Source organism: Micromesistius poutassou (genome assembly GCF_964030765.1).
Source record: "Micromesistius poutassou genome assembly, chromosome: 13".
In the NCBI taxonomy this organism is placed as follows: domain Eukaryota; kingdom Metazoa; phylum Chordata; class Actinopteri; order Gadiformes; family Gadidae; genus Micromesistius; species Micromesistius poutassou.
In genome coordinates this window covers 14,144,050-14,167,035 of record NC_140283.1, presented here as the reverse complement: position 1 = coordinate 14,167,035, position 22,986 = coordinate 14,144,050, and the positions used below count along the sequence as shown (strand labels likewise).

The 22,986-nt window shown below is 45.7% G+C and overlaps 2 protein-coding genes across 4 annotated transcripts; both read right to left on the bottom strand.

Annotated features, from left to right (window-relative positions):
• Window positions 1-430: 430 nt before the first annotated feature.
• Window positions 431-7,322, bottom strand: nr2c1 (nuclear receptor subfamily 2, group C, member 1). 3 transcript variants are annotated; one of them, XM_084477416.1, is made up of 14 exons: window positions 7,226-7,322; window positions 6,033-6,159; window positions 5,472-5,705; window positions 4,867-4,945; window positions 4,587-4,766; window positions 3,856-4,021; window positions 3,373-3,469; window positions 2,685-2,869; window positions 1,928-2,081; window positions 1,619-1,740; window positions 1,338-1,480; window positions 1,078-1,215; window positions 879-984; window positions 431-664 (listed from the first exon to the last, which is right to left on the bottom strand). In XM_084477416.1, exons 2-14 carry the CDS (start codon window positions 6,102-6,104, stop codon window positions 493-495), a joined length of 1,848 nt encoding a protein of 615 aa, XP_084333542.1. In that variant the 5' UTR covers window positions 6,105-6,159; window positions 7,226-7,322; the 3' UTR covers window positions 431-492. The 3 variants fall into 3 exon arrangements, with proteins under 3 accessions (XP_084333542.1, XP_084333541.1, XP_084333543.1); XM_084477415.1 differs by having other exon boundaries at window positions 7,033-7,314; XM_084477417.1 differs by having other exon boundaries at window positions 3,871-4,021; window positions 7,033-7,314.
• A 345-nt stretch (window positions 7,323-7,667) lies between these two features.
• Window positions 7,668-19,816, bottom strand: LOC311357455 (FYVE, RhoGEF and PH domain-containing protein 6-like). Its single transcript, XM_084477413.1, has 20 exons — window positions 19,697-19,816; window positions 16,826-18,854; window positions 15,011-15,155; window positions 14,339-14,406; window positions 14,203-14,233; window positions 12,322-12,473; window positions 11,955-12,111; window positions 11,710-11,797; window positions 11,092-11,142; window positions 10,918-10,976; window positions 10,732-10,803; window positions 10,434-10,502; window positions 10,217-10,300; window positions 10,029-10,108; window positions 9,811-9,913; window positions 9,314-9,460; window positions 8,919-9,024; window positions 8,294-8,611; window positions 8,012-8,151; window positions 7,668-7,909 (listed from the first exon to the last, which is right to left on the bottom strand). The coding sequence occupies exons 1-20, from the start codon at window positions 19,719-19,721 to the stop codon at window positions 7,901-7,903; spliced, it is 3,933 nt and encodes a 1,310-aa protein (XP_084333539.1). The 5' UTR covers window positions 19,722-19,816; the 3' UTR covers window positions 7,668-7,900.
• Window positions 19,817-22,986: the final 3,170 nt, after the last annotated feature.

The following is a 22,986-nucleotide window of genomic DNA, read 5'->3' as shown; positions in this document are numbered from 1 at the left end:
TCAAAATACCAACAAGTTCAGCACAAAATGAATACAGAGAGCATGTGAAGCATAAAAATACTATATACAATAATAATATTATAAAAAGAAAATAATCACTCTACTCAGAGTAGAGTTCATCGCTGAATGAAGGGCTAATGAGAGGCTCGTCACAGTCACAGTCGTGTGTGTGTGTGTGTGTGTGTGTGTGTGTGTGTGTGTGTGTGTGTGTGTGTGTGTGTGTGTGTGTGTGTGTGTGTGTGTGTGTGTGTGTGTGTGTGTGTGTGTGTGTGTTCTCCACCCTCACGGCCCCCCACAGTGAAGGAGTGACCAGCTACGCTAAAGTCACAGAGTTCCAGAAGACGCAGGAGCGCCGTGTGCCGCTGGGAGGGGGGGGGGGGGGGGGGTTTCGACAAAGCATTGGAGGGAGGGAGGGGGGAGGGAAGGGGGGGGGGGGGGGGGGGGGGGGTACCGGCCCGTCCGCCGAGAACCGGTTACACTGGTGGCACTGCATCAGACCCCAGATGCATTCTGGCTGTTGTAGTCCGTGGACTCCATCTTGAGGATGTAGGGGATGATGCTGTCGATCTGCACGTTGCCGATGAGGCCGGCGAAGAACAGCTCCTCCGTGACGGCGGCGCTCATCAGCCTCAGGGCCGGCAGCCGCATCAACAGCTTGGATAACCTGGGAACGAACGGCACCACGCCTCATTAGTGTGTCTGGGCACTGTACTCATTAGTTAGCGCATGGTTTTACCCCATGGACTTGCAGTAAGGGATCCTTTCGGATACATCGCGGTAATACAGACTGCAGCCATTTGGGTACCGACCAAGAACCCCAGTGGGAGCCAAACACCCAGGTTTGGGTGTATGGGTGCAGGTAGTGGAAGCCTACTAACCGGTAGGTGTCTTCTGGGTAGCACCTAGTAACATAGTCCTGCAGCTCCATGTAGGCCTTCTCCTGGAAGCGTTCAATCTGCAGGATGTTGTCGATGCCTGGGTGATCTGGTGCAGCAGAGCGAACGAGATGATTTAGTCAGTCACAGGACACAGAGAGAGACAGAGACACAGACCCAGACCCAGACACACAGTACTCACCAGGACTGAAGAGGACAATGGCTTTGAGGTAGGCATACTCGTAGGCATCTGGAGAAAGCTTAGACATGCCGTTGCAGAACTCCTGCATCCTCCAGATGTGCTCCATCACCAACTTTACCCTTTCTGGGGACAGTTTCTCTGCAGGAGTCAACACACACAACGGGGGGTAAGCGTGTGGCATGGCAGGGCCTTTGGTTTTTGACACAATTGGATACAGAGGAAGAAAGGCGATGTATGGTGATGTAGCTGGGCCTGCTTACCTTCCTGCAAGCTGGCCTGTAGATGGTTGATGATCGCTCCGAGGATGGTGCCAACATTCATAGTGTTGGAGCACTGTGCCAGTCCCAGGGCAAACAGTTCGTTCCAGCAAGCTTTCATCAAGTTAATATCATTATCGTGACCACTGGAAGATTCAAAGAGGCAAAGGGGACAGATGATGGATTACAGTACAGCAATACATTGTTTTGTACATTATTGACCGCCAATAGCGGTCTTATGTGTAGAGAATTAAACCAACCAGAGGGCTGAGGAGAACACTCACGCTAAGGCTTGGAAGGCAGGAATAGAGCGGGCCCAGTGCATGGAGAGGAACAACAGTCGTGAGGCAGACTCACAGATGTAGTTCACATTCAGGTACTCTGGCACAGGCAAAGGCATCATGAGCTGAAATGATACGATTGTGTAAATACACAAGAGGGTCAATACACGAGTCCTGTAAAGCCATAATCAGATTTCAGAGGCATCTGTTTGCATCAATCTGTAGCCTGGTTTGAATCATGTTTGAATAATTTGGTCTTGAATGGGAAAATATGTAAACCCGAGTGTGATCGTTGCGTGACCGTGTTTTAACCTTGAAGGGGACGTGTCCATCGGACAGGAGGGGTCCTTCCAGCTCCACCACCGGACCGGACTGGTCCCCGGACATGAGCTGCATGGTGGCCTCCAGGGACTGACTGGCGGAGCCGTCGGACGGGGTGAGGGCTTTGGCCAGGGTGTCGAACGCTCTGGTGGGAACACGGGACAAGACGGTCAGTACGTGTACACGGATCTGATGACCCGGGAAAATGAAATGCAGAGGGAATATTCGGAAGTTTAAATACTACACCGAAGGACACAGTGACCTACATATTTAAAAACCAATGCCGTGTGTGTTTGTGTGTGTGTGTGTGACCTGAATATTACGGATGTCAATACAAACATGCAGGAAGTAAACAAGATAGAGTGGTTAGGTTGTTTGACTTGTAGGCCTAAGCTGTATAATCAGTATAAGATGTTTTGGATGACTACTTAATTATATGGAAATAGTAATATGTGGCAATAAAAAGGATGAGAAACCAAATGGTGGAGAAAGCAGAGTGCTCGCAGTTTTCTTTTGACTGACCATTTTGGCCTCACTGTAAGCCAATCTAATGAGACACAAATGAGACTAAGCAGAACCCACATTACCCAGCAGAGGAAACTCTATTAAGGGTTTTGTGCCGGGGGAGTAAATAAAGACCCACAGTATCTTTCCATTGGTTGCGCATATGTAGCACCGTTTTATTTTGTTTCAATCTCTGAATCCTCCCACTTGTTTCTAATCGGCCGCCCCAGGCTCTCCGCCTTACCGAGTGATTTCGCTGGCAGTCTGCTCGTCTCCCTGCATGTCGGTCATAGAGCTGTCTCCGTTGCTCAGGGTGTCCACGCCCATGAGGTCGTTGCTGCCGTCGTGACCCTCGTGGGTCTTGTTGAGGTGGGCGAGGGACGTCACCACGTTGGCCAACGTGCTCAGGTCGCCCTGACATGGGTCATCCTGGGGAATGGAGAACCGTTTTAGTGTCAAGCACTCCTCCGAGAGATGGGGTTTTACCATCAGGGAGGACTGAGGGAGGGCGCCGGTTGTGAATTGCCCAGTGGTTTTCATCAAGCATCAGACTGATAAAGAAAAACAACATTCCTAATCTGCCACTGTTATGCAGCGGGTGGGAGGGATGGAATTTTTAATTAAAGCATACATAATTTGGATTAAATCAGTAACATTGTCAACCGTACACGTGTTATCAAGATGACAGTAAAAATAAATTAAGAAAACATTAAAATCTGCCAGGAAGTAACAGGAAACCCAAAAGATTTATGGGTTCTGGCATTTTGGGAGTCGTATGGTAACCATTTCCCGACAAGCACTTCAAAAATATGTTAAATTAGATCCAACATAAGCACAGCAATTGTATGATAACGCAGGGGGCCAGGTCTATCTATCTTCCAAGTACATTAGCGGTTCGGGGAAGAATCCCTGTGTAATTGCGTTAGAGGTACCGTGTCTGGTGATACTGGGACCATCATGGTGTTTTCCAGCTTGGGGAAAGGCTGCTGGATGTTGAGCAACATACTGGACTCCAGCAGGTTGGTGGACCTACAAACAGAGTTGCCACATCAGAATCATCTTTAAATCATCACCATTTAAATCGAAAAAAAACATACAACATGCCAAAAAGGACAAAACCAGTATGTATGTATTTAGATAAATATCTCAAAAGTAAAATGTACGAATAACTTTGCACTTCAGTCCCCAATTAATGTCATGAAGCACACTGAATCATGCCAAATGGTGTTTGCGTCAAACTCCACAATCTCTCCTTGTGATTCATTCAGCCGTCATCCGTGTTAGGTGACGGCTGGCGCAATCACTTGTTTAAATCGGGCCGAAAGACTTCTATTGTACTACAGGTGAAACATGTGTGACATCAGATATTATCTAGACACTACTTGTCCTTAAGTGAAACTGAGTGTGGGACTGACTTGAACGATGTGTACCTGGCGGTTTCCTTATCCGTCACAAAGGTGGGCGTGGCAGCCAGGGGACTGCACAGGTTCTTGCGGATGTAGATCTTCTCTGTGGAGGCTGCACAGTTGGAAGACTTCTCTCTGGTGGACACTTCTACAGGCTTCCTCTCGCACTGCACCGCTGAAGGACGGAAGGAACAGACTTAAACTTACTTAGATCACACTAAGAGCGATTATGTTTTCTTGGCATATTTTCCCAAGGCTTATCCTCTGTTTTGGCAACCTTCTGTAATATTCATGAAGCCAGTGTTGACACAACAGGCCTTTTCGCGTTCTCACATCAACTTAATACCATCCGTGAAGGCACAACCAAAGCTTAAAGAAGTCCAAATGTCTCCCTCACCATTAATGATGTACTACACCCACTGTGTGACCCATTGTCACGGGGATAAGGGTGCCCTCTTTTGCTTACCGTACACAGGAACAACTGTGAGCCACAGTTGAAGCCCATGACAAAATGTGAATTATATTCACTTAGACTTTGGTAGTGCTGCTGTCAGCTGTTCTATTTTACTGTCTTGATGTAATGTCCCTGTTTGTTGTGTACTGAGAAATGATAGAATATCCCTATCTAGAAACAGGAAACATGTGCGTTTCCGGTTTCACGGCCAGGCTCTGTGCCGTCTCACCCACAGATGTTCTGCCAATAACACAGCCAGACGGCTGGAGATGAGGGGGTTACTTACAGTCTTGCTTCATGCCCAGGTTGATGCAGCGCTGCAGTCGACAGTACTGGCAGCGGTTCCGGTGGTGCTTGTTGATGACACACTCTCCGGATCCCCTGCACGTGTACACCAGGTTCTTCCTGATGCTACGCTTGAAGAAGCCCTTGCAGCCCTCACAGCTCACCGCTCCATAGTGGCGCCCTGGGGAGGAGCAGCAGAACCGTTGCATTGGTCAGCAGCAGGAACGTATAAAGAGGCCAGTGAAGGAAATTAGGTAAAACACACAACGTTGGCTGCTCACCTGAGGCCTTGTCCCCACACACCACACAGTACTCCACAACAGGCTTGATGAGAGACTGGTCGGTACCATCTGTCACAAACTGAGACATGACATTTAAATTAGATGGTGAGGTTATGCATCTGTGTACAATGTTGTTTTCTTATGCTCATTTGTGATGAGGTGTACTTTTTCCACTCCTGACAAGGAATATGGGTCACACGGCACAGATACTTTCATCCAAAGTGACTTACAACAGTACATACACACATACACACACCGACGGCGGAGTCAAGCCAGCTCGTCGGGAGCAGTTAGTGTTAGGTGTCTTGCTCAAGGACACCTTGACACTCAGCTAGGAGGAGTCGGGATCTAACTAGCAACCTTGCGGTTACAAGTCAACCCGCTCTACCTCCTGAGCTAAGCCGACCTCACGTCATGAAAGAAACGTAAAATAAGAATATGCATAGAACTTATCAATAAAATAAACACACACACACACAAAATACTAGTTAATGCAGGAGACAGGAGTAGTAGAAATTCAATGTAATCATAATTGACGGAGGAAAGCATAATTGTGACAGCACTATTACCATGATATGCTTTTTTTTAATGAAAACATCCAGTACCTGGATTTGCTGCGAGAGATGATCGGAGGAGGCGAACAGCACCTGGTTAACCCCAGAGCCCTCGTTACCCGAGAAGATGACCCTGTTGGGGGAGCCCTCTTGCTTGGCCAGGATCACCTTACCACCCGATGAGTAGTCTGCATTGGCTAGAATATACTGCTGCTTCCCAGGGGAGGACGGCTCCAGTGCCGTGACGATCTGGATCTTCTGGCCAGTCTGCTGATCAGTCACGATCTACACGAGCACAACGACAGAGCAGGAAGCTGCCATTATCAAAACTGAGATCGCCTTTGAAGTATGCATAACAGCGTTATTGTCCTGAAAATGACAACTGTGTTATATTCACAGTAAAACCCAAGTTTGTATCCTATTAAAAACTGTATTGTTCCTCTCGAAAGCTAAGAAGGCTAAACGTTATTAAAGACTACACTTCTGATCAAACCATAATTAAAATCTGCTATAAACCCCCATCCTAAAGAAATGTACACAATTACTTGTAGTTCCATTCTTTATTTTTCAACCATGTTGCCCTCCAGCGATACAAAGGAAAGATGACCACACCTGGATTCGGTGTCCCAATGGCATTCCACTGTCTGCTGAAACTAGTTGAATCCTTTGGGTCTGCCCATCCATTCTGATGTCTTCCTTTGCACTGCTTGCACATTAAAGCCCCATGAAGCGTTAGGATCTGTGAAGTTAACATAGTTTTCCCATATTAAACCATGAGTGCTGATTTAGGCAGGTGTGTTAACTTTGCTACGAAACACTGCAATTATTATGAGACAAGATCAGGGCCAACGTGCATGTGCATAATGACGTATGGTCGTTATACTATCCACAAGTAAAATCGCAAATCAGAGCGTTTTATTAACACAACATTTTTTTGTATACGGAGCAGCGGTGTTATTTACATCTAGCGTTACAGTAGTTTGCGTGTTCATAACGTTATGTGTGCGGCGGCCTGTGCTACTTCTAGCCAGTGTTAGCTTGTATGCGCAATATGGAGGGCTTGGTTGAAACAAAATGCAGGGGAGTGAGTTCCTAAAAAGGAAAACCGGTGGGAACGGTATGGTTCTCAACGCGACATACACATGCCGTGCACGGCCGGGTATTTAAAATCGATACGGAAGATAAAGGCATTTCTTTTCCTGTGGGTGAAAGGTCAACATTGAAGGGTTAAAGCGTGCTAGGGTTCAGGGCCCGCGCGGGGCTGCAGTCTACTGGCGGAACCGGAGGGCGAACACCGGACCGGTTCTGCTGAGCCGGGTCGTTTTGAGAGTTTAATCCAACGATTATGTCGGCTTGGCTGCCAATGTCACCATTTTTGGTGTTGGAGTTAAATTAGACGACCAGCCGATTGAGTAGTTTGGGTTTGAGGCGGTTTGATGCTAAGCGGTTAGCATCACAACAACATCGACTCGGCTACGCTAGGTAGCTTTGGTTTCCTTGCAGCCCCAAATAGTCAGAACTCAGGTCTTATTCTGGACACAATGACGATTTACGCATACGAACGCCGTGCATATGGACATTAACACTCGTATCAAGTTGACGTTTGCGTTACCTTTTCGTGAAGTTTAACTTTGGTCATACGATAGGTCCCCGGAAAAGGCTAAGGAGCTAGGCGAGCTACTACTGTGTGCTAGCTAGGTTAGCTAATGGCTGCCTCCGTGCAGACTCCCCAACATCCTACTGGTGTCTCACTGCGGGTTCGTCAGTGTCGAGATCCGTTGCTTCAGTAATTACAAGGTACTTACTCGGGAAGTTTTGTAAATCATGTAATACTTCCAGTAAATTAATAATTTGAACAGTTTGTTGCAGTCGCTGGGAGGGTCAGAGTTCGTGACCTTTTTTCCATCATAAATCTTTGCGCATGCGCAAAGTGGCTAGCCCATGGACAATATCCCATTCTGTTTATTATCATGAATGTGTGTATTATTCTGCTTAGATAACTTAATTAAACGGATATTTGCGCCACAGCATTAGACATAATATTTATTCCAGAAAAATATGTCATAACAATCCAGTAGATCTCATTTTAAAAATCACATTACATTTAAATAGTTACAAAAGGTAAAATAGTACTGAAGTGTAATGTCAAGATAATCGAAGATGCAGATTAATTACATACTTAAATTGTAATTAACAACCTAATCCATAAACAAATAGTCTCCTAGAGATTCTTGTAAACATCAACAGTATCACAAACAGTTCCGGGTAAATATTAGGAAGTGTCTAATCCAGGTGCGTGTAAAGTCCAATATTTTCAACCAATATCAGCCAGCTGTGATTAAAACATTAAAAAAATCAATAAGCATTTGAAAAAAATATTAAATGTACATGTGCCATTGCCTACAGGTAGCTAAAATATATATGAATAGTTTCAAACTATTTCCAAAATCTATTCAAGCACCATGGCCTCCTTGAACGAGTCAATCCATCTGTAAGAAGAAAAGAAAAATGGACTTTGTATTAAACAGTTCAAATAAACAGTCCACCTTACATCCATAACAACAACAACACACATTTCCAATCTGAGCTACCTCTGGGCTGCGGGGACGTCGTCTGCCTTGAAAATGTAGAAGATGGTGTTTTTGTGGTAGAGCTTGAATTGCAGCTTCTGTGTCGAGTCTTCCTTCAACTCGAACCCCAGCAAGGGTTGGCTCTCCAAGGCAGCCACATTCTTTAGTACCAAACAACATTGTTATTAAATGAATCACAGCTTTTCTTCAGTGTTTTTTTTCCACAATCAGAACAATGGCATGCACAGACACCATTCTTTGTCAATAAGAACAGGATGCGCATCTGGGTCCAAGGGAGCTTACCTCGCTTGCGGCATACGTGTAGAGCACTTTGTCTTTGATGACAAACCACAGCCTCCTGCCCTGCTTCTTGTTGCCCTTTGACCTTTGCAAATAACCACTCATGGAGGAGTTGTCTGTGTTGGCGGAGACCTTTTAACCAAGGATGACATATAGTTGAGACATACGCATACATACATGGATGCGATATGTCCATGGTGATCCATTGAATGATGGTAGGGGTCACCTCTTTGAGGGCGGCTGGTATCCTTTTGTGTTTTCTGGAGAAGGCAAAGGCAGACTTGCTGTCTGGAGACGGAGTGGGCGATAGAGCCTTCTCACCTGGTGATGGGAAAAGGTCAGCCATCATGGATGTATGCATGTCGTTTGGAGAAGTTATACGTATTGTGCATGTACAACAGCCCTGTACATATCTTTATTTTAACTGAAGTTCCTAGTTATACTACCATGTACACATTGTTATGATGAGGACGCATGTATTGGGAATTTAATCTATCTTAAAGAAAAATGGCCTTACTGAAATTCCTATCTAAAGGCCACATGTATGGTAAATGGCAGAAGTGTAAACCGTTTCATCACACCAGTAATTAAATGGATGAGATTTATGATGGAGTTGAGTACAACTTACTGCTCCGCTGCTGAAGAACGACGAAGCACTGATTGCAAACACGGGCCAGCTGGTTCTTCAGATACTTGAGACAGTGCTTGTTGGAAGAACACGCTTGGCACACCACCTGATGAGATCATTCATCTTAGGTGAGCATTAGATTAATGTGTTCATTAACGTTTTATAACAGACGCACTCGTTTGAGGGGCCAAGCATTAATTTATTCCGGGAATGGTTCACCATGTACTATGTGATTCAGTATAGGGGATTTGTATAAGTTATGTTTATCTTAAGTCATTCTTAAGTATATTAATATAATTCTTTTTTTTTTACCATTTTATAAAATATGTACCAAAGCATGAGTCCAATTCGCACAAATTTTTGGACCGATTCTCAACCTTTTCGTAGCTTCTCACCTTTCCACAAGCGCGACAATGGTGTCTCCTCCACGTCAGGGTGAACTCGCATGTGCAGATCATGCACATGGTGGCCCGTGGATCAGGGATCCATATGGGCGCTTTAGACCCTAAAGAAGCACCGCTGAACCTCTCATTTTCCTCTGTCTGAATGAGAGAAAACAAGTTTTTATCCCCCATGTTCATGGCACAGGACAGTGGTGTGGTTGATGGTCTTAAAAGTGGCAATCTTGAAGATTTTCAAGTAAATAAATGTCTGTTAAGTCACTATCTATCGCCACATGAGGCAACACAATGGGGAGTCAGCCTATGGCCCACTGATGAAAGCCTTTGCATTTGCAGTATTATGAATGTAACAAAGTGGTTGCTTCCACTGATTGTAAAAAAAATACCACTTCTCGCTAAAGGTGTGGAAATGGAAATCTTTGCAATTGCCACTTTAACAACAGAAATAACATAAGTGGGACTGAGTGTATTTGCAGTCGTGCGCATCTTGCCTCCTCTGTGCCCTTGCTAGAGATGAAGCTTATTTTCTTCTTGGTGTGGTCGTTGATCGCCATGGAGATGGTCTGCAGCCAATCGTCTCGTTCCGCGGCAGAACTATGTAGGAAAACAGAACGTGGACAACAAAGGTGATGAGGACAACAAAGCATGTGTTTTGAGCATGTATCGCCTTCAGGGAAAGTGCGCTGGTGTAGAGACACCTGGCTCGTACCTGGCTGACAGGATAAAGGAACGCTCCACGCTCTCGATGTTCAGCTCGTTCTGGTGGGCCTCGTGCATCGGTTTGCTAACCTGCAATTAATATCACCAGGCGTGTGATTAGCCTCTTCATTGTGCCCAAGATAGATATGGGAATGTACCGGGATGCATAGGAATAGTGTGGTATATCAAATGGCTCACCTTCATACCGGCTAAGGACAACATGTTGTTGAGTTTGAACTGGCCAGACTGAACCGGAGTGGTGTAAAGCAATGTGTCATTAAACTACGGAAGAGAAGCAGAGGAGCTCAGAATAGACCTTTTCCATTCACTTAAAGTTCAGTGGAAAAACAAGAAAAGGCAATATGAGGAAACTTAAAATAGAGGTAGTTAAAAAAGAAAAAAGAACAACATTTACCAGAAAGAACATTCTGGGCTGCATAATCTTCCTGGACAGCTTCTTCAAAAAGCCCTCTTTCAAAAACACCTAAAACATGATAATGAAGAAGTTCTATATGAGTTCAACAGAATATCACGATGTTAATGTTACAAGTATAACCCATAAAAACGCACCCACTAGGCCATAGAGAATGGTTTTTGACGTCAAGTCAAAAAACCTTACCTACCTTCTCATTAATGGCCTCTATCTAAAAAATATTCACACTCAATCACTTTAAGCCTCATGGCTAAATACTAATAAATAGTAGAGTATGCACCCGGCCAGGCTGAACAATCTCATGGTGGCCGTTCAGAATGCACTGAACTTGGATCAGCTTTTGGAAGTTATCCTGGTGGGAAAAATAAAGTGCATATCAGCAAATCGGACCCTACCACTGCACAGACACATATTATAATGATTGGTGGGGTTAAGTGGTTAAGGTGTGTATTTGATCATGGCTCACCCCTTGCTTCATGATATCGTTAGCATGGTTAGCCACTTCCTTCACTATGACGAGGGCGGCTGTGTGGATACAATGAAGAAGGTTTTGCTTCGCACATGACCAATGCTATCGAGCTTATTGAACTCTATATGGACCTTAAGAATGTATATTCATGAGCAATCGGCCTCCCTTTACCTTGTGTGTCTTTGTAATCTGCTGAGGAAGGGGGGAGGTGTTTAAGATAATCTGGAACATACAATGACAAGTGTCAAAAGGGTCATAGCACCAAGGGAACATGCATAACAGTACCAACACAGGGGGTTACAATGGGACTGTATTGTGTGGGAAATTCCGGGAATGCAGTCGGAAATCCAAAATCCTGACCACGCGGTCTACAGGTGCTTACATAAGCAGTGATTAAACAGTCCTGAAGGAGGAAAAATTCTTCAAATGTTCACAATATTATCAGCTCCAATCCATTAGAATCCATGACATTTTCATCTTGGTTCGGCTTAAGCTTGTTAGATCACCAAATCTTTGGACTGCACTAAATTCTGTATTATGAGTATTATGAGTTTAAGAACAAGATTGAGTTTGCAACATTAACCACTAGATGGCAATGTCATGCATTTCTAAAATATATATTAAAAAGCACAAAAACCTTGGCTTCTAAATCCTATTATAATAAGATATTTTTGTATCTCTGTGGTTTAACGAGTTAAACCACCTCTTATACAATCTGTCATTTGTACCTTCTTCTACCAGAACTACTGAAACATGTGTTAGGAAAACAAAATGGGCCGTCGCAGGCACCTGTGAGCAGGAGTTGATACTGGGGTATCCTCTGCACGGGTTTCAATAGGTAATGCCTTAGGGCCAGGTTTGCACAGCGGGGACTGGCCTAGAGTGGAAAACATACACACACACACACACACACACACACACTGAACGTCAAATCACCAGAGGTAGCTAGCTACCTAGCAACCCACAAGCCCAGCGGAAACCAAGACAACACAGAGTTAGCGGTAAAGAAAGGAAAGGGGCTGGGCCAAGCCTACCTCGAACACTCTCACCACAGCCCCAAACGCAGGGTTCCTCTTACTCTGCTCTTCCAGTAGAGCCACATTCTTGTCAAACTCCCGGATGTACGTGCTGTACATCTTCAGATAGGGCCCTTTCTTTACAAAGATGTCTGCCAGCTGGGAATTCTCATCCCTGTGAAGAGACAAGTGAACAATTTGATTTGTTTTAACATGAGCATGTTATATATTATCCTTTAGCATGTTGGTTGCATTGAGCGATAAATAATTTCTTGAAAACCAATAACGTGAATTACCGGACATTTCCAAATTAATCAAGTTATCGTCATGGCAACGGACAATGCACAATTTTTCTGTTGTTTTATGTCATATCTCTATGATGTACCAGTTGTGGACCCTCTGCTCCAGCTCTCGTAGAAGGTCCTGGTTCAGCTCGTAGAGCTGGGGGAGGTTGTACAGGATCTGACTCAGGAACCGCTCCTCGATCACAGGCTTCCCTGCCTGGTTAGAGGCCTTGGAGACGGCCTCACGGAAGTCCTTGAAGAACAAGACACACAGACCACACACACGGCTCAGGTGAGCAGGGAAGCCTCCATAGGAGTTACGCTTACCTTTATCCAAGAAAACTTTCTAACAGAAAAGAGGACAACACTTGAATCTGTGACTACACGACCAAAGGACAGATTGACAGAGTCAAAATAAATGAGCTTTGTAAATTAGAGCCATGTGTGAATTCACTGGACTAGTCAACCAGAGAGCCTGTTACACACATGAAAATCAAATTAAACAAGAAGAATAGAGCACCAAAATTACTTTCAAATGGCTTGAATCAACAGCATAAACCATGGCCTACCGTGGTGTTCTGACACGTCAGCACTTCCATTAATGACTATTATCTCAAGGATATTAGAAACCAGAAACATGTGAGGAGCAACAGGGAGAGGGGGGCTGCTGGTCCCCAGGCCTCTTTTCTGATGACGGTGAGGTTTTCTGTGGTTTACAGGGACGCAGATCTGAGAAACTGCTTACAGAGGCCAGCATAGTGGAAATGTCTGGTGTGTTAAACGTCTTGCCTCCAACTACAGAGCTGTTTGTTGCATGGTAGTCTCCCAAATCTGAGTTTAGAATAACTAATCTAAACGTGGGATTGATGTATACAAATCAATACCGTGCAGATATAAAGTCTCACCGATTTCTCCCCGCTCTTTTCAGTCGGCCAGTGATATATCTATATCTATTAAATATATTATTAATTGACCCTTGTCACTTGGTCGTATCTCTAGAAGGTTAAGGGCTTACATGTAACGGAAAGATTATTTCAATGTGACGTGCATGTCAGAGGGCTGATGGAAAACGATTGTGATGATTGTGTTCTTTTGAAGTAGCTGTGAATTTGCATCATCAGCTGGTTCGACACCTACAACATCCGAGAGAGTACCATGACTTTATGTCTAAATTCGTCCTAACCAACTTAAAAATAACTCATCATTCACACACACTCTGGGGACCATCATCCTCATCTGTTGAGTCGTCCTTCCCCATATGACTCAGCATGTTAAAGATCCTCATGTATTGTCAGGAGTAGACTCATCACTCGCAGCAATGTCTCTTCATGTCTATTCTATTCGATTTATTTTAATCTTTTGTAGACATTTACATCAACGTTATCTTTTCTCTTGATCGGGCAATTTATAATAAGTTGCTGGTTTTGAATTTTACACAAAAAAGGTCTCCTTTTTTCCACACTTACTAAAATTACAAAAATTGTCGTTGAGCTTGATAAACAATCAAAATCATGAGAATGTTACGGTTGAAAGATGCACAAATACACTGAGCACGGATTGTTTGTTGGGCTCTGGATGAGATAAGGTCAGATTCTCACACCACCACTAGAAGACAAACTAGGCCGGACTCATGTTACTGTTCCGATTATACAACCAGAGAGTCTGGTGAGAGAACCACAAGGAATGTGAGTGGGGCTGGTTGGAGACGGAGTGGAGCTGGGTCCACGGGCCCCAGGGCGTGGGCCCAGGTCCCCTGTAGCACCATAACCAAACACATATGGAGGACCTCCACCCACAAAGCCCAGCTCCAAGTGAGATAAAGATACACAGTTCTTTGGAACTCTGGTCAGTCAGCATGTATGCACTTCTCATTTCCTAGAAATGATTTCACAGATTTCATAGATTTCACAGGCTTTTTGTGAAGACATTGTTCTTGAATATAAATCATATAAACAAGGGGCTTTGAAATAAATTATACTTACAATATGGAGAAGCTTAATGACATCCACAAACCTGTGAAAAGATTAAATCAAGGTTAAAAGGTAAAAAAATGGTTTAAAGAAGGGAAATACGTATACATGGAAATAAGGCAAGTCATGTCAACCACAGAGCTCTTACACATTCTCTGAACTCTTGATCTCCATAGCGATGTGATGGATCTTGCTCTTCTTCCGCCTGCATTCATTCTGACATGGGCAGAAAGACCAGTTTCAATTCTTTTTTGAACATGGCTGGGTTGAGGTGGACTCAAATGTCTACCCTAGGGGATGGGACATTGTAATGGTCCATAGATCAAAACCCAACCGAATGAGAGCAGATTTGACACCCATTGCCTGCAGCCTTTTAACATTCCAGAGTGAGGTGTCTAGGGTCAGTTATCTCAGGAGGTAGAACAGGTTGACTTAACCGGAAGGTTGCTAGTTTGATCCCCAGCTCCTCCTAGTGTCGATGTGTCCCTGAGCAAGACACTTAACCCTAACTGCTCCTGACGAGCGCCGTCAGTGTGTATTAACCGTTGTAAGGCGCTTTGGATAAAAGCGTCTGCTAAATGCCCTAAATGTAAATGTAAATGTCTAACCTCCATACTTGCATCTTAATGACTTGTATCTGAATTAAAATGCATCTCCTTAAATCACAAACTAGACAACAGCTTTAACTCGTTAAACCAAGCAAAGGTGTGAGGAGAGCATAGCCTAGCTCAGACCAAGACAAGCTTTGAGAGACCCAGTATGAGGGATCAATCGACCACAAGGGTTGGACTGAATACTAAACGGTGATCGATTCTCTCACCTCCTTCTCGGTGGACGGCGTCGGGACGTCTTTACCGGAGGAGGAGCTCCCCTCGTCCTCTTCGTCCGAGCTCTGAGCCATAATGATGTCATCGTCGTCCGAGGAGCCGTCTCCCTCCTGAGCCGCCTCCAGCTCAAAAGAGCTCCTGGTCCAAAAGAAAGTCATCATACAGAAGCACAGACTTTATAATATCGTTATCATTAACGACAGATGTGACGTTAATGATTAGGAAGCCACGCAGTCCTTGGGGGTTAAGTCGTACACCAAGACAACGTTGTTTTATTGTTTTGAAATGTTAAACGTTTTAAATGTATGCGATTGAACAGCTAACTTTTCAAAAGGAACAAAAGAAGGGCCACTATTACACCCAGAAAAGGTGATAGTTTAGGTTTTTGTTTTTTTTAACAAAAAAGGAAAAAGTCAGGGCTAATTTTTTTTACATTTCCTGTTCAGAGACGAGAGATGACATAAGATCATAGAGGAAACGGCTGTGGGAGGGGATGCAATCATCGTTACTGTCACAAAGCACATGGGACCTACTCCAAAAGTCATAGGTCTACACAGTAGTTAAGCCAAAGGATGGACACGCCTTGACTAGAACTTATAGAAAAGTGTACAGTGAAAGACAAACAGACTCACTATAAAAAAAAAAGTGAGATGAAGAAAAAAAAAAAATCACCAAAATACACAAAAGAGCCAAAAAGAGATTCGGGCCAGGTCCCAACAGCAGGCCCATTAAGCTGCTCTGTGTACTGCCGTCGCAGCGCCACCGCGTCTTGTTCAGCTAACACAGCTTAGGGAGCTACCCTGGGAGCTACCCTGTGTGTCGGTTAGTGCATGTGAATGTTGTGAACATTCGGAGATTTCTGCATGAAGGAACGAGCGAACAAGGTATTAAGTTGCCACAAACAGTACTATTATGCAAACTTATCGTGCTATCAGCATTTATGCAAACACATTTTTTAAACAAGCTTCTGAACAGCCCTCACCAACCATCTGTGGTCTGATTTTGGTCCGTCTGTTAAAAGTTTAATCGTTATTGTTGAAAAGTTTGTTTATGTTTCTTTAGCTCATCGAGCATATCGTTTTACTGTAGGTCAAGAATGTCTTCTAATGGTATTATCTCAATCAGATAAAAGAAACTGCACCGTTGTCATGCATCATGTCTGACAGCATACAGGAGACCGCTCTTACATTGCTTACATACAGCAAAACGCAGCCCCAGGGACTCACAGGTGTGTGAGTAATGATTAATCCCCCATGATTGCTTATGCCATCCAAACAACATGATTATAAAAAAGGTGTGCCAGCCACCTACAGGTCACACTGGTACGGTGGCATTGTACCAGTGTTTTTCCCCCTCAGACATTGAAAACATACCAGACATTCTCAGTTCATCTCTAACTGCCTCCATGCAAAAACCTGTTTTGCGCATGTAATGTTTTCAGCATGGTGGAATCGTACCCCTAACCCTGACAATGTTGATGCCATACTCTTACAGTTCCAGCTTCACGTGAATGCACACGCACACACCAACAGGTGAAGAGAGGGAGGGAGACACAGAGATAGAGACACAGAGATAGAAACAGAGATACACAGAGATAGAGAGAGAGATAGAGACAGCGAGAGAGAAAGAGACAATGAGAGAGAAAGAGACAGAGAGAGAGAAAGAAAGAGAGAGAGAGATACACAGAGAGAGATAGAGACAGAGAGGGAGAGAGACACAGAGATAGAGACAGGGAGAGAGAAAGAGACAGCGATACAAAGAGATAGAGACAACGAGAGAGAGAGAATCACAGAGAGAGAGAGACGTACCTCTCACTGCTGCTGTGCAGCTCTTGTCGTCTCTGCAGGGGCATGTATGGTTCCTGTTCCTCATAAATGTTGTCGTCGTCCTGCTCAGCAGGGTGCCAGGCCGGGGACGGCTGCGGCCCGCCAGGGGACACGTCGCCCACCATCTGGATGTTGATGTAGTCCGGTATCTCCTCGTAGTAGGGCATGTTCTCGTACGCACCCTCACCTCCCGCGTCCGGCTGGACCTCGTCTCCGTCCACGCTCTGCTCCAGAGAGGCGTGCGGCGGGGAGGCCTTGGTCCCGAGGCCCCGTCGCTCCTGGTTCGTCTCCGGGTCGCTGTCAACGCTCTGCTCCGACCCGGTGGCCGCCGGATCCCTGGGGCCCTGCGCCCCCATGGCGATCAGCCTGGGGAACATCTTGAGCTTCAGGTCCAGCAGCCTCCGGAACGAGTGCCTCTTCTGCCCCTCGGAGCGGGCCAGGTCCACCGCCGTGAAGGACTTGGCCCTCTGCTTGCCCGAGGCGGAGCGCGAGGCCTTGGGCGGCGGCAGAGCCACGGCGGGGGGCGAGGGAAAGCGCCATCCCGGTTTCTCCGTTGCCGGGGGCAACGGGAGCCGCCGCGCGGCCCTGCCGTTCAGCGAGTCGTCCGAGTGTGAGAGGTCCCGTTTCCTCTGGTCCACCGAGGGCTTCCCTTCCTCCACCATCTCCGAGGAGCCCCACGTCCGCGCGAGGTCCACGGGGGCGCTGTGTCTCTGGGGCTTCTTGGGAGGATCCTTCAGGCTTTGCATCGGATCCAGTCGGCTGCCGACTGCCGGGTGGCTCTCGGGAGGCGCAAGACGGGTATGGTCGGTGTGATCGGACTCCAGGTTCCCCTCGCCTTCCTCCTCCTCCTCCTTCTCCTCCTCCTCGTCCTCGTCGTCGTTGTCCACCGAGCACTCCATTTCAAGGACGGGGTCGCCCCAGTGGAGCTCCACCTCCTCCACGTCCTGTGGGTCCGGGCAAGGAGCAGGTGCGGACAGAAAGGCCTTCTTCCTGGGCGGAGGGGCCGGCGGAGGGCAGCCTCCTTGCCCAGACAGACAGAGTTGCTCCCGGGTGCCGTTGACAGACGTGTTCTGCCCCAGAGCAGGTGCACCGGCAGAGAGAGAGCGGTCGCTCTTCCTCTCCGCTCGCCCCGCCGTCACCTCCCTGACGTGCGCTTCCCTCCCGCCATTCCCCGCCCTCGCCCCTTGTTCCCCTTCCACCCATTCCTGGCGAGTGAGGGCGGCCTTCCTGGGTTTCCGCGGGACAGGGAGGGGCTCCCCGTTGCTGCCGGGCTTGGGTCGCTGGGGCAGAGGGGGCCCGCGGAGGCAAGGGGCCGGCTCCGCCGCCGGCGCCGCTTGCCCGACCTCGGCCAGGAGTACGCAGTTACCGTTGGCCTCGTCACTCTGAGTTCTTTCGGGCAGAGGACGCCTGGTGGTCGCCACAGCTGAGCCGCAGCCATCTTTGTTTGGGGGGTTCTTGGGAGATTCTTTAGGTGGGATCCCCGCGGGCGATCGAATGTAGGGAGGGGGCCGGGTGCTGGGGGCAGGCGGCTGAGGAGAGGCGTTGATCATTTGGTTCTTAATGGCATCAGTCATGTTGTTATCAGGCCTCAAGCCAGCTCTAGCAACAGGTTTCTGGCCCTTGGTTTCCGCCAATCTACCCTTGTCCATGCCGTTGTTTACTATGCACTGGCAGTTTTCCTGGCTACACAGGCAGATGGGAATGATGTAGTCCCAGTCTGGCTTTTTGTTCTCCAGCTGCACTCCATTATTGGAGTTCAGTAGACCCACCTTCCTTGGCGTGCCGGTGTTGGCCGACACAGTAGTTTGGCTGGTTAAAGAGAGCGGGCTTGACTGCCTGGTGCTAGTTGCTTTAGGGAGGGTGGGTTTAGGTGCCAGTGCTGGTTTGACCCTCTTCTGGGGGCCAGGCGAAGGGTGAGGAAAATCATTTCTTCTGGGGTGAGAAGGTGTCATCCCTGGGCTTTTGGGATGGAGAAGCTTTGGTTTAGGGGCCAATGGTGGCTTCTCCATACCTGCAGCATGAAGAACGTACACGATTATTGCATGATAACATATCCTGTGTGTTTAGCATGGGCATGCACACACAAGTGACCATAAATGGGCTATGCATACCGTCCTTATCATGTTTGATAGAGTATTTTAAATTCCTTTCCAATCCAAGTTTTGCGGCAGATTTGCACCCTTAGAAGGCCCATTTGAAAGATCTATTATATTCTAGGAATTCGCAATTTAAATGCTGAAACGAACAACACCTGGTAAACTGGCATGTCACGTGGCATTTCCTCAGCATTCTTTAATATTAATCCTGTTATTCACTCATTCAGCGGAGAGGGTGCTGAGGAAATGGGCGTCTTTATGCTCAAGTAAAGACCCCCATTCTCTCACCAGTAAAGTTTATAGTAAAGATCTACATCATCGATCTGACTTTCCATCTCCACCAAACAGCAAGTGTTTAGACGTCAGATGTTATGCATAATGAAACAAGAGTTGTTTTTCACATATCCCACATTGCTTCCCTACTAACTTGACATATCAGGCCGATAGGTCCATACATTCAGTATATAGTAAATAGGTTTAAGTGTATTAAGCAAACTATTATAAAATAGCTTCGCAATTGACACAGTGACACAATATACCGTTCATGTTAACAATAATCATTGTAGGACTCCTTGTAACATCAACGGCAAAAAATAACTTTGTAAAGCGCATGTTAAATGAATGCAGACTCTGGTAGCATTCAAAATCCCAAACGATGAGAGTCTTCCGAAGGCAACATTGTCAATATTTACAACTTGGGTTCAGCTGATTGACGTTATCACTTTTGGTTAAAAGCCATGTAGAATAGGCTCCTCACCTGTGTATGGTTGCTTCGGATACATAAGTCCTCAATGAAAGTCCAGGTTGGAAATCAGTTCAACGGGAACGATACATTCTCTAGATCCTGACACATTTGTAGCTACAACTTCCACGTTACAATCTTTCATCCAGCGTTAATTGTTAGCACAACACTTCGGGATCTAGTAGAACGAGATGACTAGTTGACATGTAATCCTGAGCCCCCTTCTCTGGACGGCAGTATCCCAGAGCCAATCACGTTGCGGTTTCCTCCTGTAGTACAGCAAGATACCACTAGAGGGCTCTAGGTTTCAACATAATGACGTCCAATGTAAAAAGTTTTTTATTTAAATTGTATAGCATTTGAAAAAAAAAGAGGTTATAACAAAATAGACATAGAATGGAAATAGAATAGAATGGAATAGAATAGAAAATAGTCATGAATGCACATATATTATCAAACTTAACACATAATGCATGCCCTGGCCTTAATATACATTATTCCAGCTAGGCATACGTCAGTGTGTGACATCACCTGGTTGAGCAATTGCATGATTTTTTGTGATTTTGTAGTCGCGATTTCAACATAGTTTATATTTTTTGCACAGGAAATGACAAGTGATTTGATGGCTCACAATTCCACATCCTCAACACAAAGTCACACGATCTGTCCTGACTGACAGCTGTAGCACACACCAGCCTACTATTCTAAGGTTATGTGATACAGTAGACATGGCTGGAACGGTTTAGTGTTTGACAAGAGGAATATGATGTACAGCAGCACTTTGTTTTATCGTTCTCCCGTCCTGCTGGTGTGTCCTCTGATCTTGATGGCTTCTCCTGTCCCCAGCACAGATGATGACACACAGACATCAACTTATCAGAGGTTGAAAAATAAAAACATTACGTTACATTTACATAACATTTAGGGCATTTAGCAGACGCCTTTATCCAAAGCGACTTACAATAAGTACATTTGTCAGAAGAAGGTGAAACAATATATCGCTGTCGGTACAGTAAGGATGTTCATAGAACCAAAGTGCAAAGCACTAACAATCGCTAGGTTAACCCATTCCACCGTATACAACAAAGATAGCTAGGATGAGCTACACAACTAAGTACTATAACTAAGTATAACATACAATACAAGTGTGTACATTAAGTGCCAGGACATACATTATTAAACAAATTATTAAACGCTTGAATGGGTTATTGTAGTGTCACCATATTCAAAATCACACTATTCAATAACAAACATGACACAGTACTTAGTGTACGTCTAACAGAGGAGCGGTTCTCGAGGTGTCCTTTACCTCAGACGCGCGGCGCTGTGTTGCAGGGAGGTTGACATCGGCCGGGACTCCAGAGCGGTCAGCGGGTCTGCGGCCACAGAGCCCTTCAGCTTAGCACTGTGAAAGGAGAGAGCGCCTGGTGAACATCGAGACCGCCTCCAGACCGCCATGCCTACGCATGTGTTCTTGCGAGGGCACGGCAGGTATACCGTGTCACGGTCGAAATAACAGGAGCGGCGATATCATTAAAAGAGATTCAAAAATTTACATGAGAACAGAACTAAGAAAATATAGAGAAATGTACGCAGAAAGTATGCCTATAAGCACAATAAGAGACGTACAACTTTCAATGCAAAGATAAGTTATCGATGGATGTGGTGGACATCGCTGACCATATGCACTGCATTATTGACACTAAACATGTGTATGTATAATTAAACATTATACAGAAGTTTCTAAAATTACATTAGTTTCCAATATGTTCTCCATGATTGATGAACAGTATTTGTATATTATACCACGATGCACGGCCGACAGTACCTGATCTTGTAGTCTGCAGGGAGGCTTAAGCCCAGTCTGTAGTCCCTTCTGGAGGCGGAGATCTGCTGCTGGAGGTCCCTGACGTAGCCGCAGGAGCTGGTGGAGACGCGGTCGGCAAACAGCAGCTTCCCCCTGATGTACATCTGGGACAAGAACATAAGAGTGTCTTATTTTTACCATTCTTGATTTGAAGTTCCATTGAATTATTTTAGTGCGAAATTAAGAAAACGTTTGCCCATGAAAACCAAGGCGGAACAAGATATTTCTGTGTTTACATAAAATGTGCCTGTTGTCACACACACACACACACACACACACACACACTGTTGGCAGACTATTGGGTATAAGGCTTCTTTTTGAAGAATCATGGAAGTTATCCACAAATGACGTCACCCTGCTCTCTCAACAGTGTGACATTTGTGGATTGCAAGTGTGGCATTCCACAAGAGGAACCAGAGTATCCTGTTCATCACCGTGGTGGCCATTTCAAAATCTCTGCTCACAGTGTGTCACGTTTCACCTATTGTGTTGAGCTCCGTCAGAGTCCTACAGCTTGAGGGGAAATAAGTCAATAAGTAAATCATGTATATTTTTATTCTTTAACTGTTTAATGTTTACAGTGTTTTGAACACATGGTGTAATGTATATTCTGTATTGTCCCCATATCTTTCTAGTTTTTAGTCTGGGGTTGTCCGCAAAACAGCATTTCACTGCAAATACAGCAAGTCTGATCAATTGACTGATACAGTTTTTGAATCTTGAATCAATCAGTGAAATAATAGCCGTCAGAGTACTTAAGACATGGTCACAACTTCCCTTTGTAGAAACGGCCATTTGAGGAAACGGTCAGAAGAGACTGGCCAGTACGTTGTAACTTTTAGGAGAGCTGCACTGCCCTCTAGTGGTACACGTCCCTATGTTCATGCGCATAAATCAACAGACAGCTGCTGCTCTTCAAGCGGCGGGTGACGCATGCTAACCAGCAGCGTGCCAGGAGGGACGTTGTGTCGGATCTGCAGCAGGCTTCTTCTGGCCGAGCTGGTCCTCCCTGCGGACACCTCGTACCTCACCAGGCGGAAAGGGTCCATCTGACACTGAGAGGGGGGGGAGGGAGAGGGAAAAGAGCGAGGCGGAGAAACGACAGGCTAAATTGCATTATGTTTACGTTTCTGGACGATTAAACGCTCAGCCCTAAACACATACAGATGTACTGTGTACATCATATCATGGTGTGCATTGGGCCGAGCATAGACGGCCTACAACCATTGTACAATGGTGTGTGTTGTTTGTTGTTCATGTGTTGACAGTAAGTGCCGCTCCAAATGCAGTTTTTTTTATGCTGACAGAGAGCACCACGAAACACTTTACATTAACTGTAAGCCTGCTCATCTCCTACCTGCTCTTTAATGACATCTAAAAAAAGTATAATACATGATGATATACCACAGACGTATGCACACTGTGCGTATGGACGGAG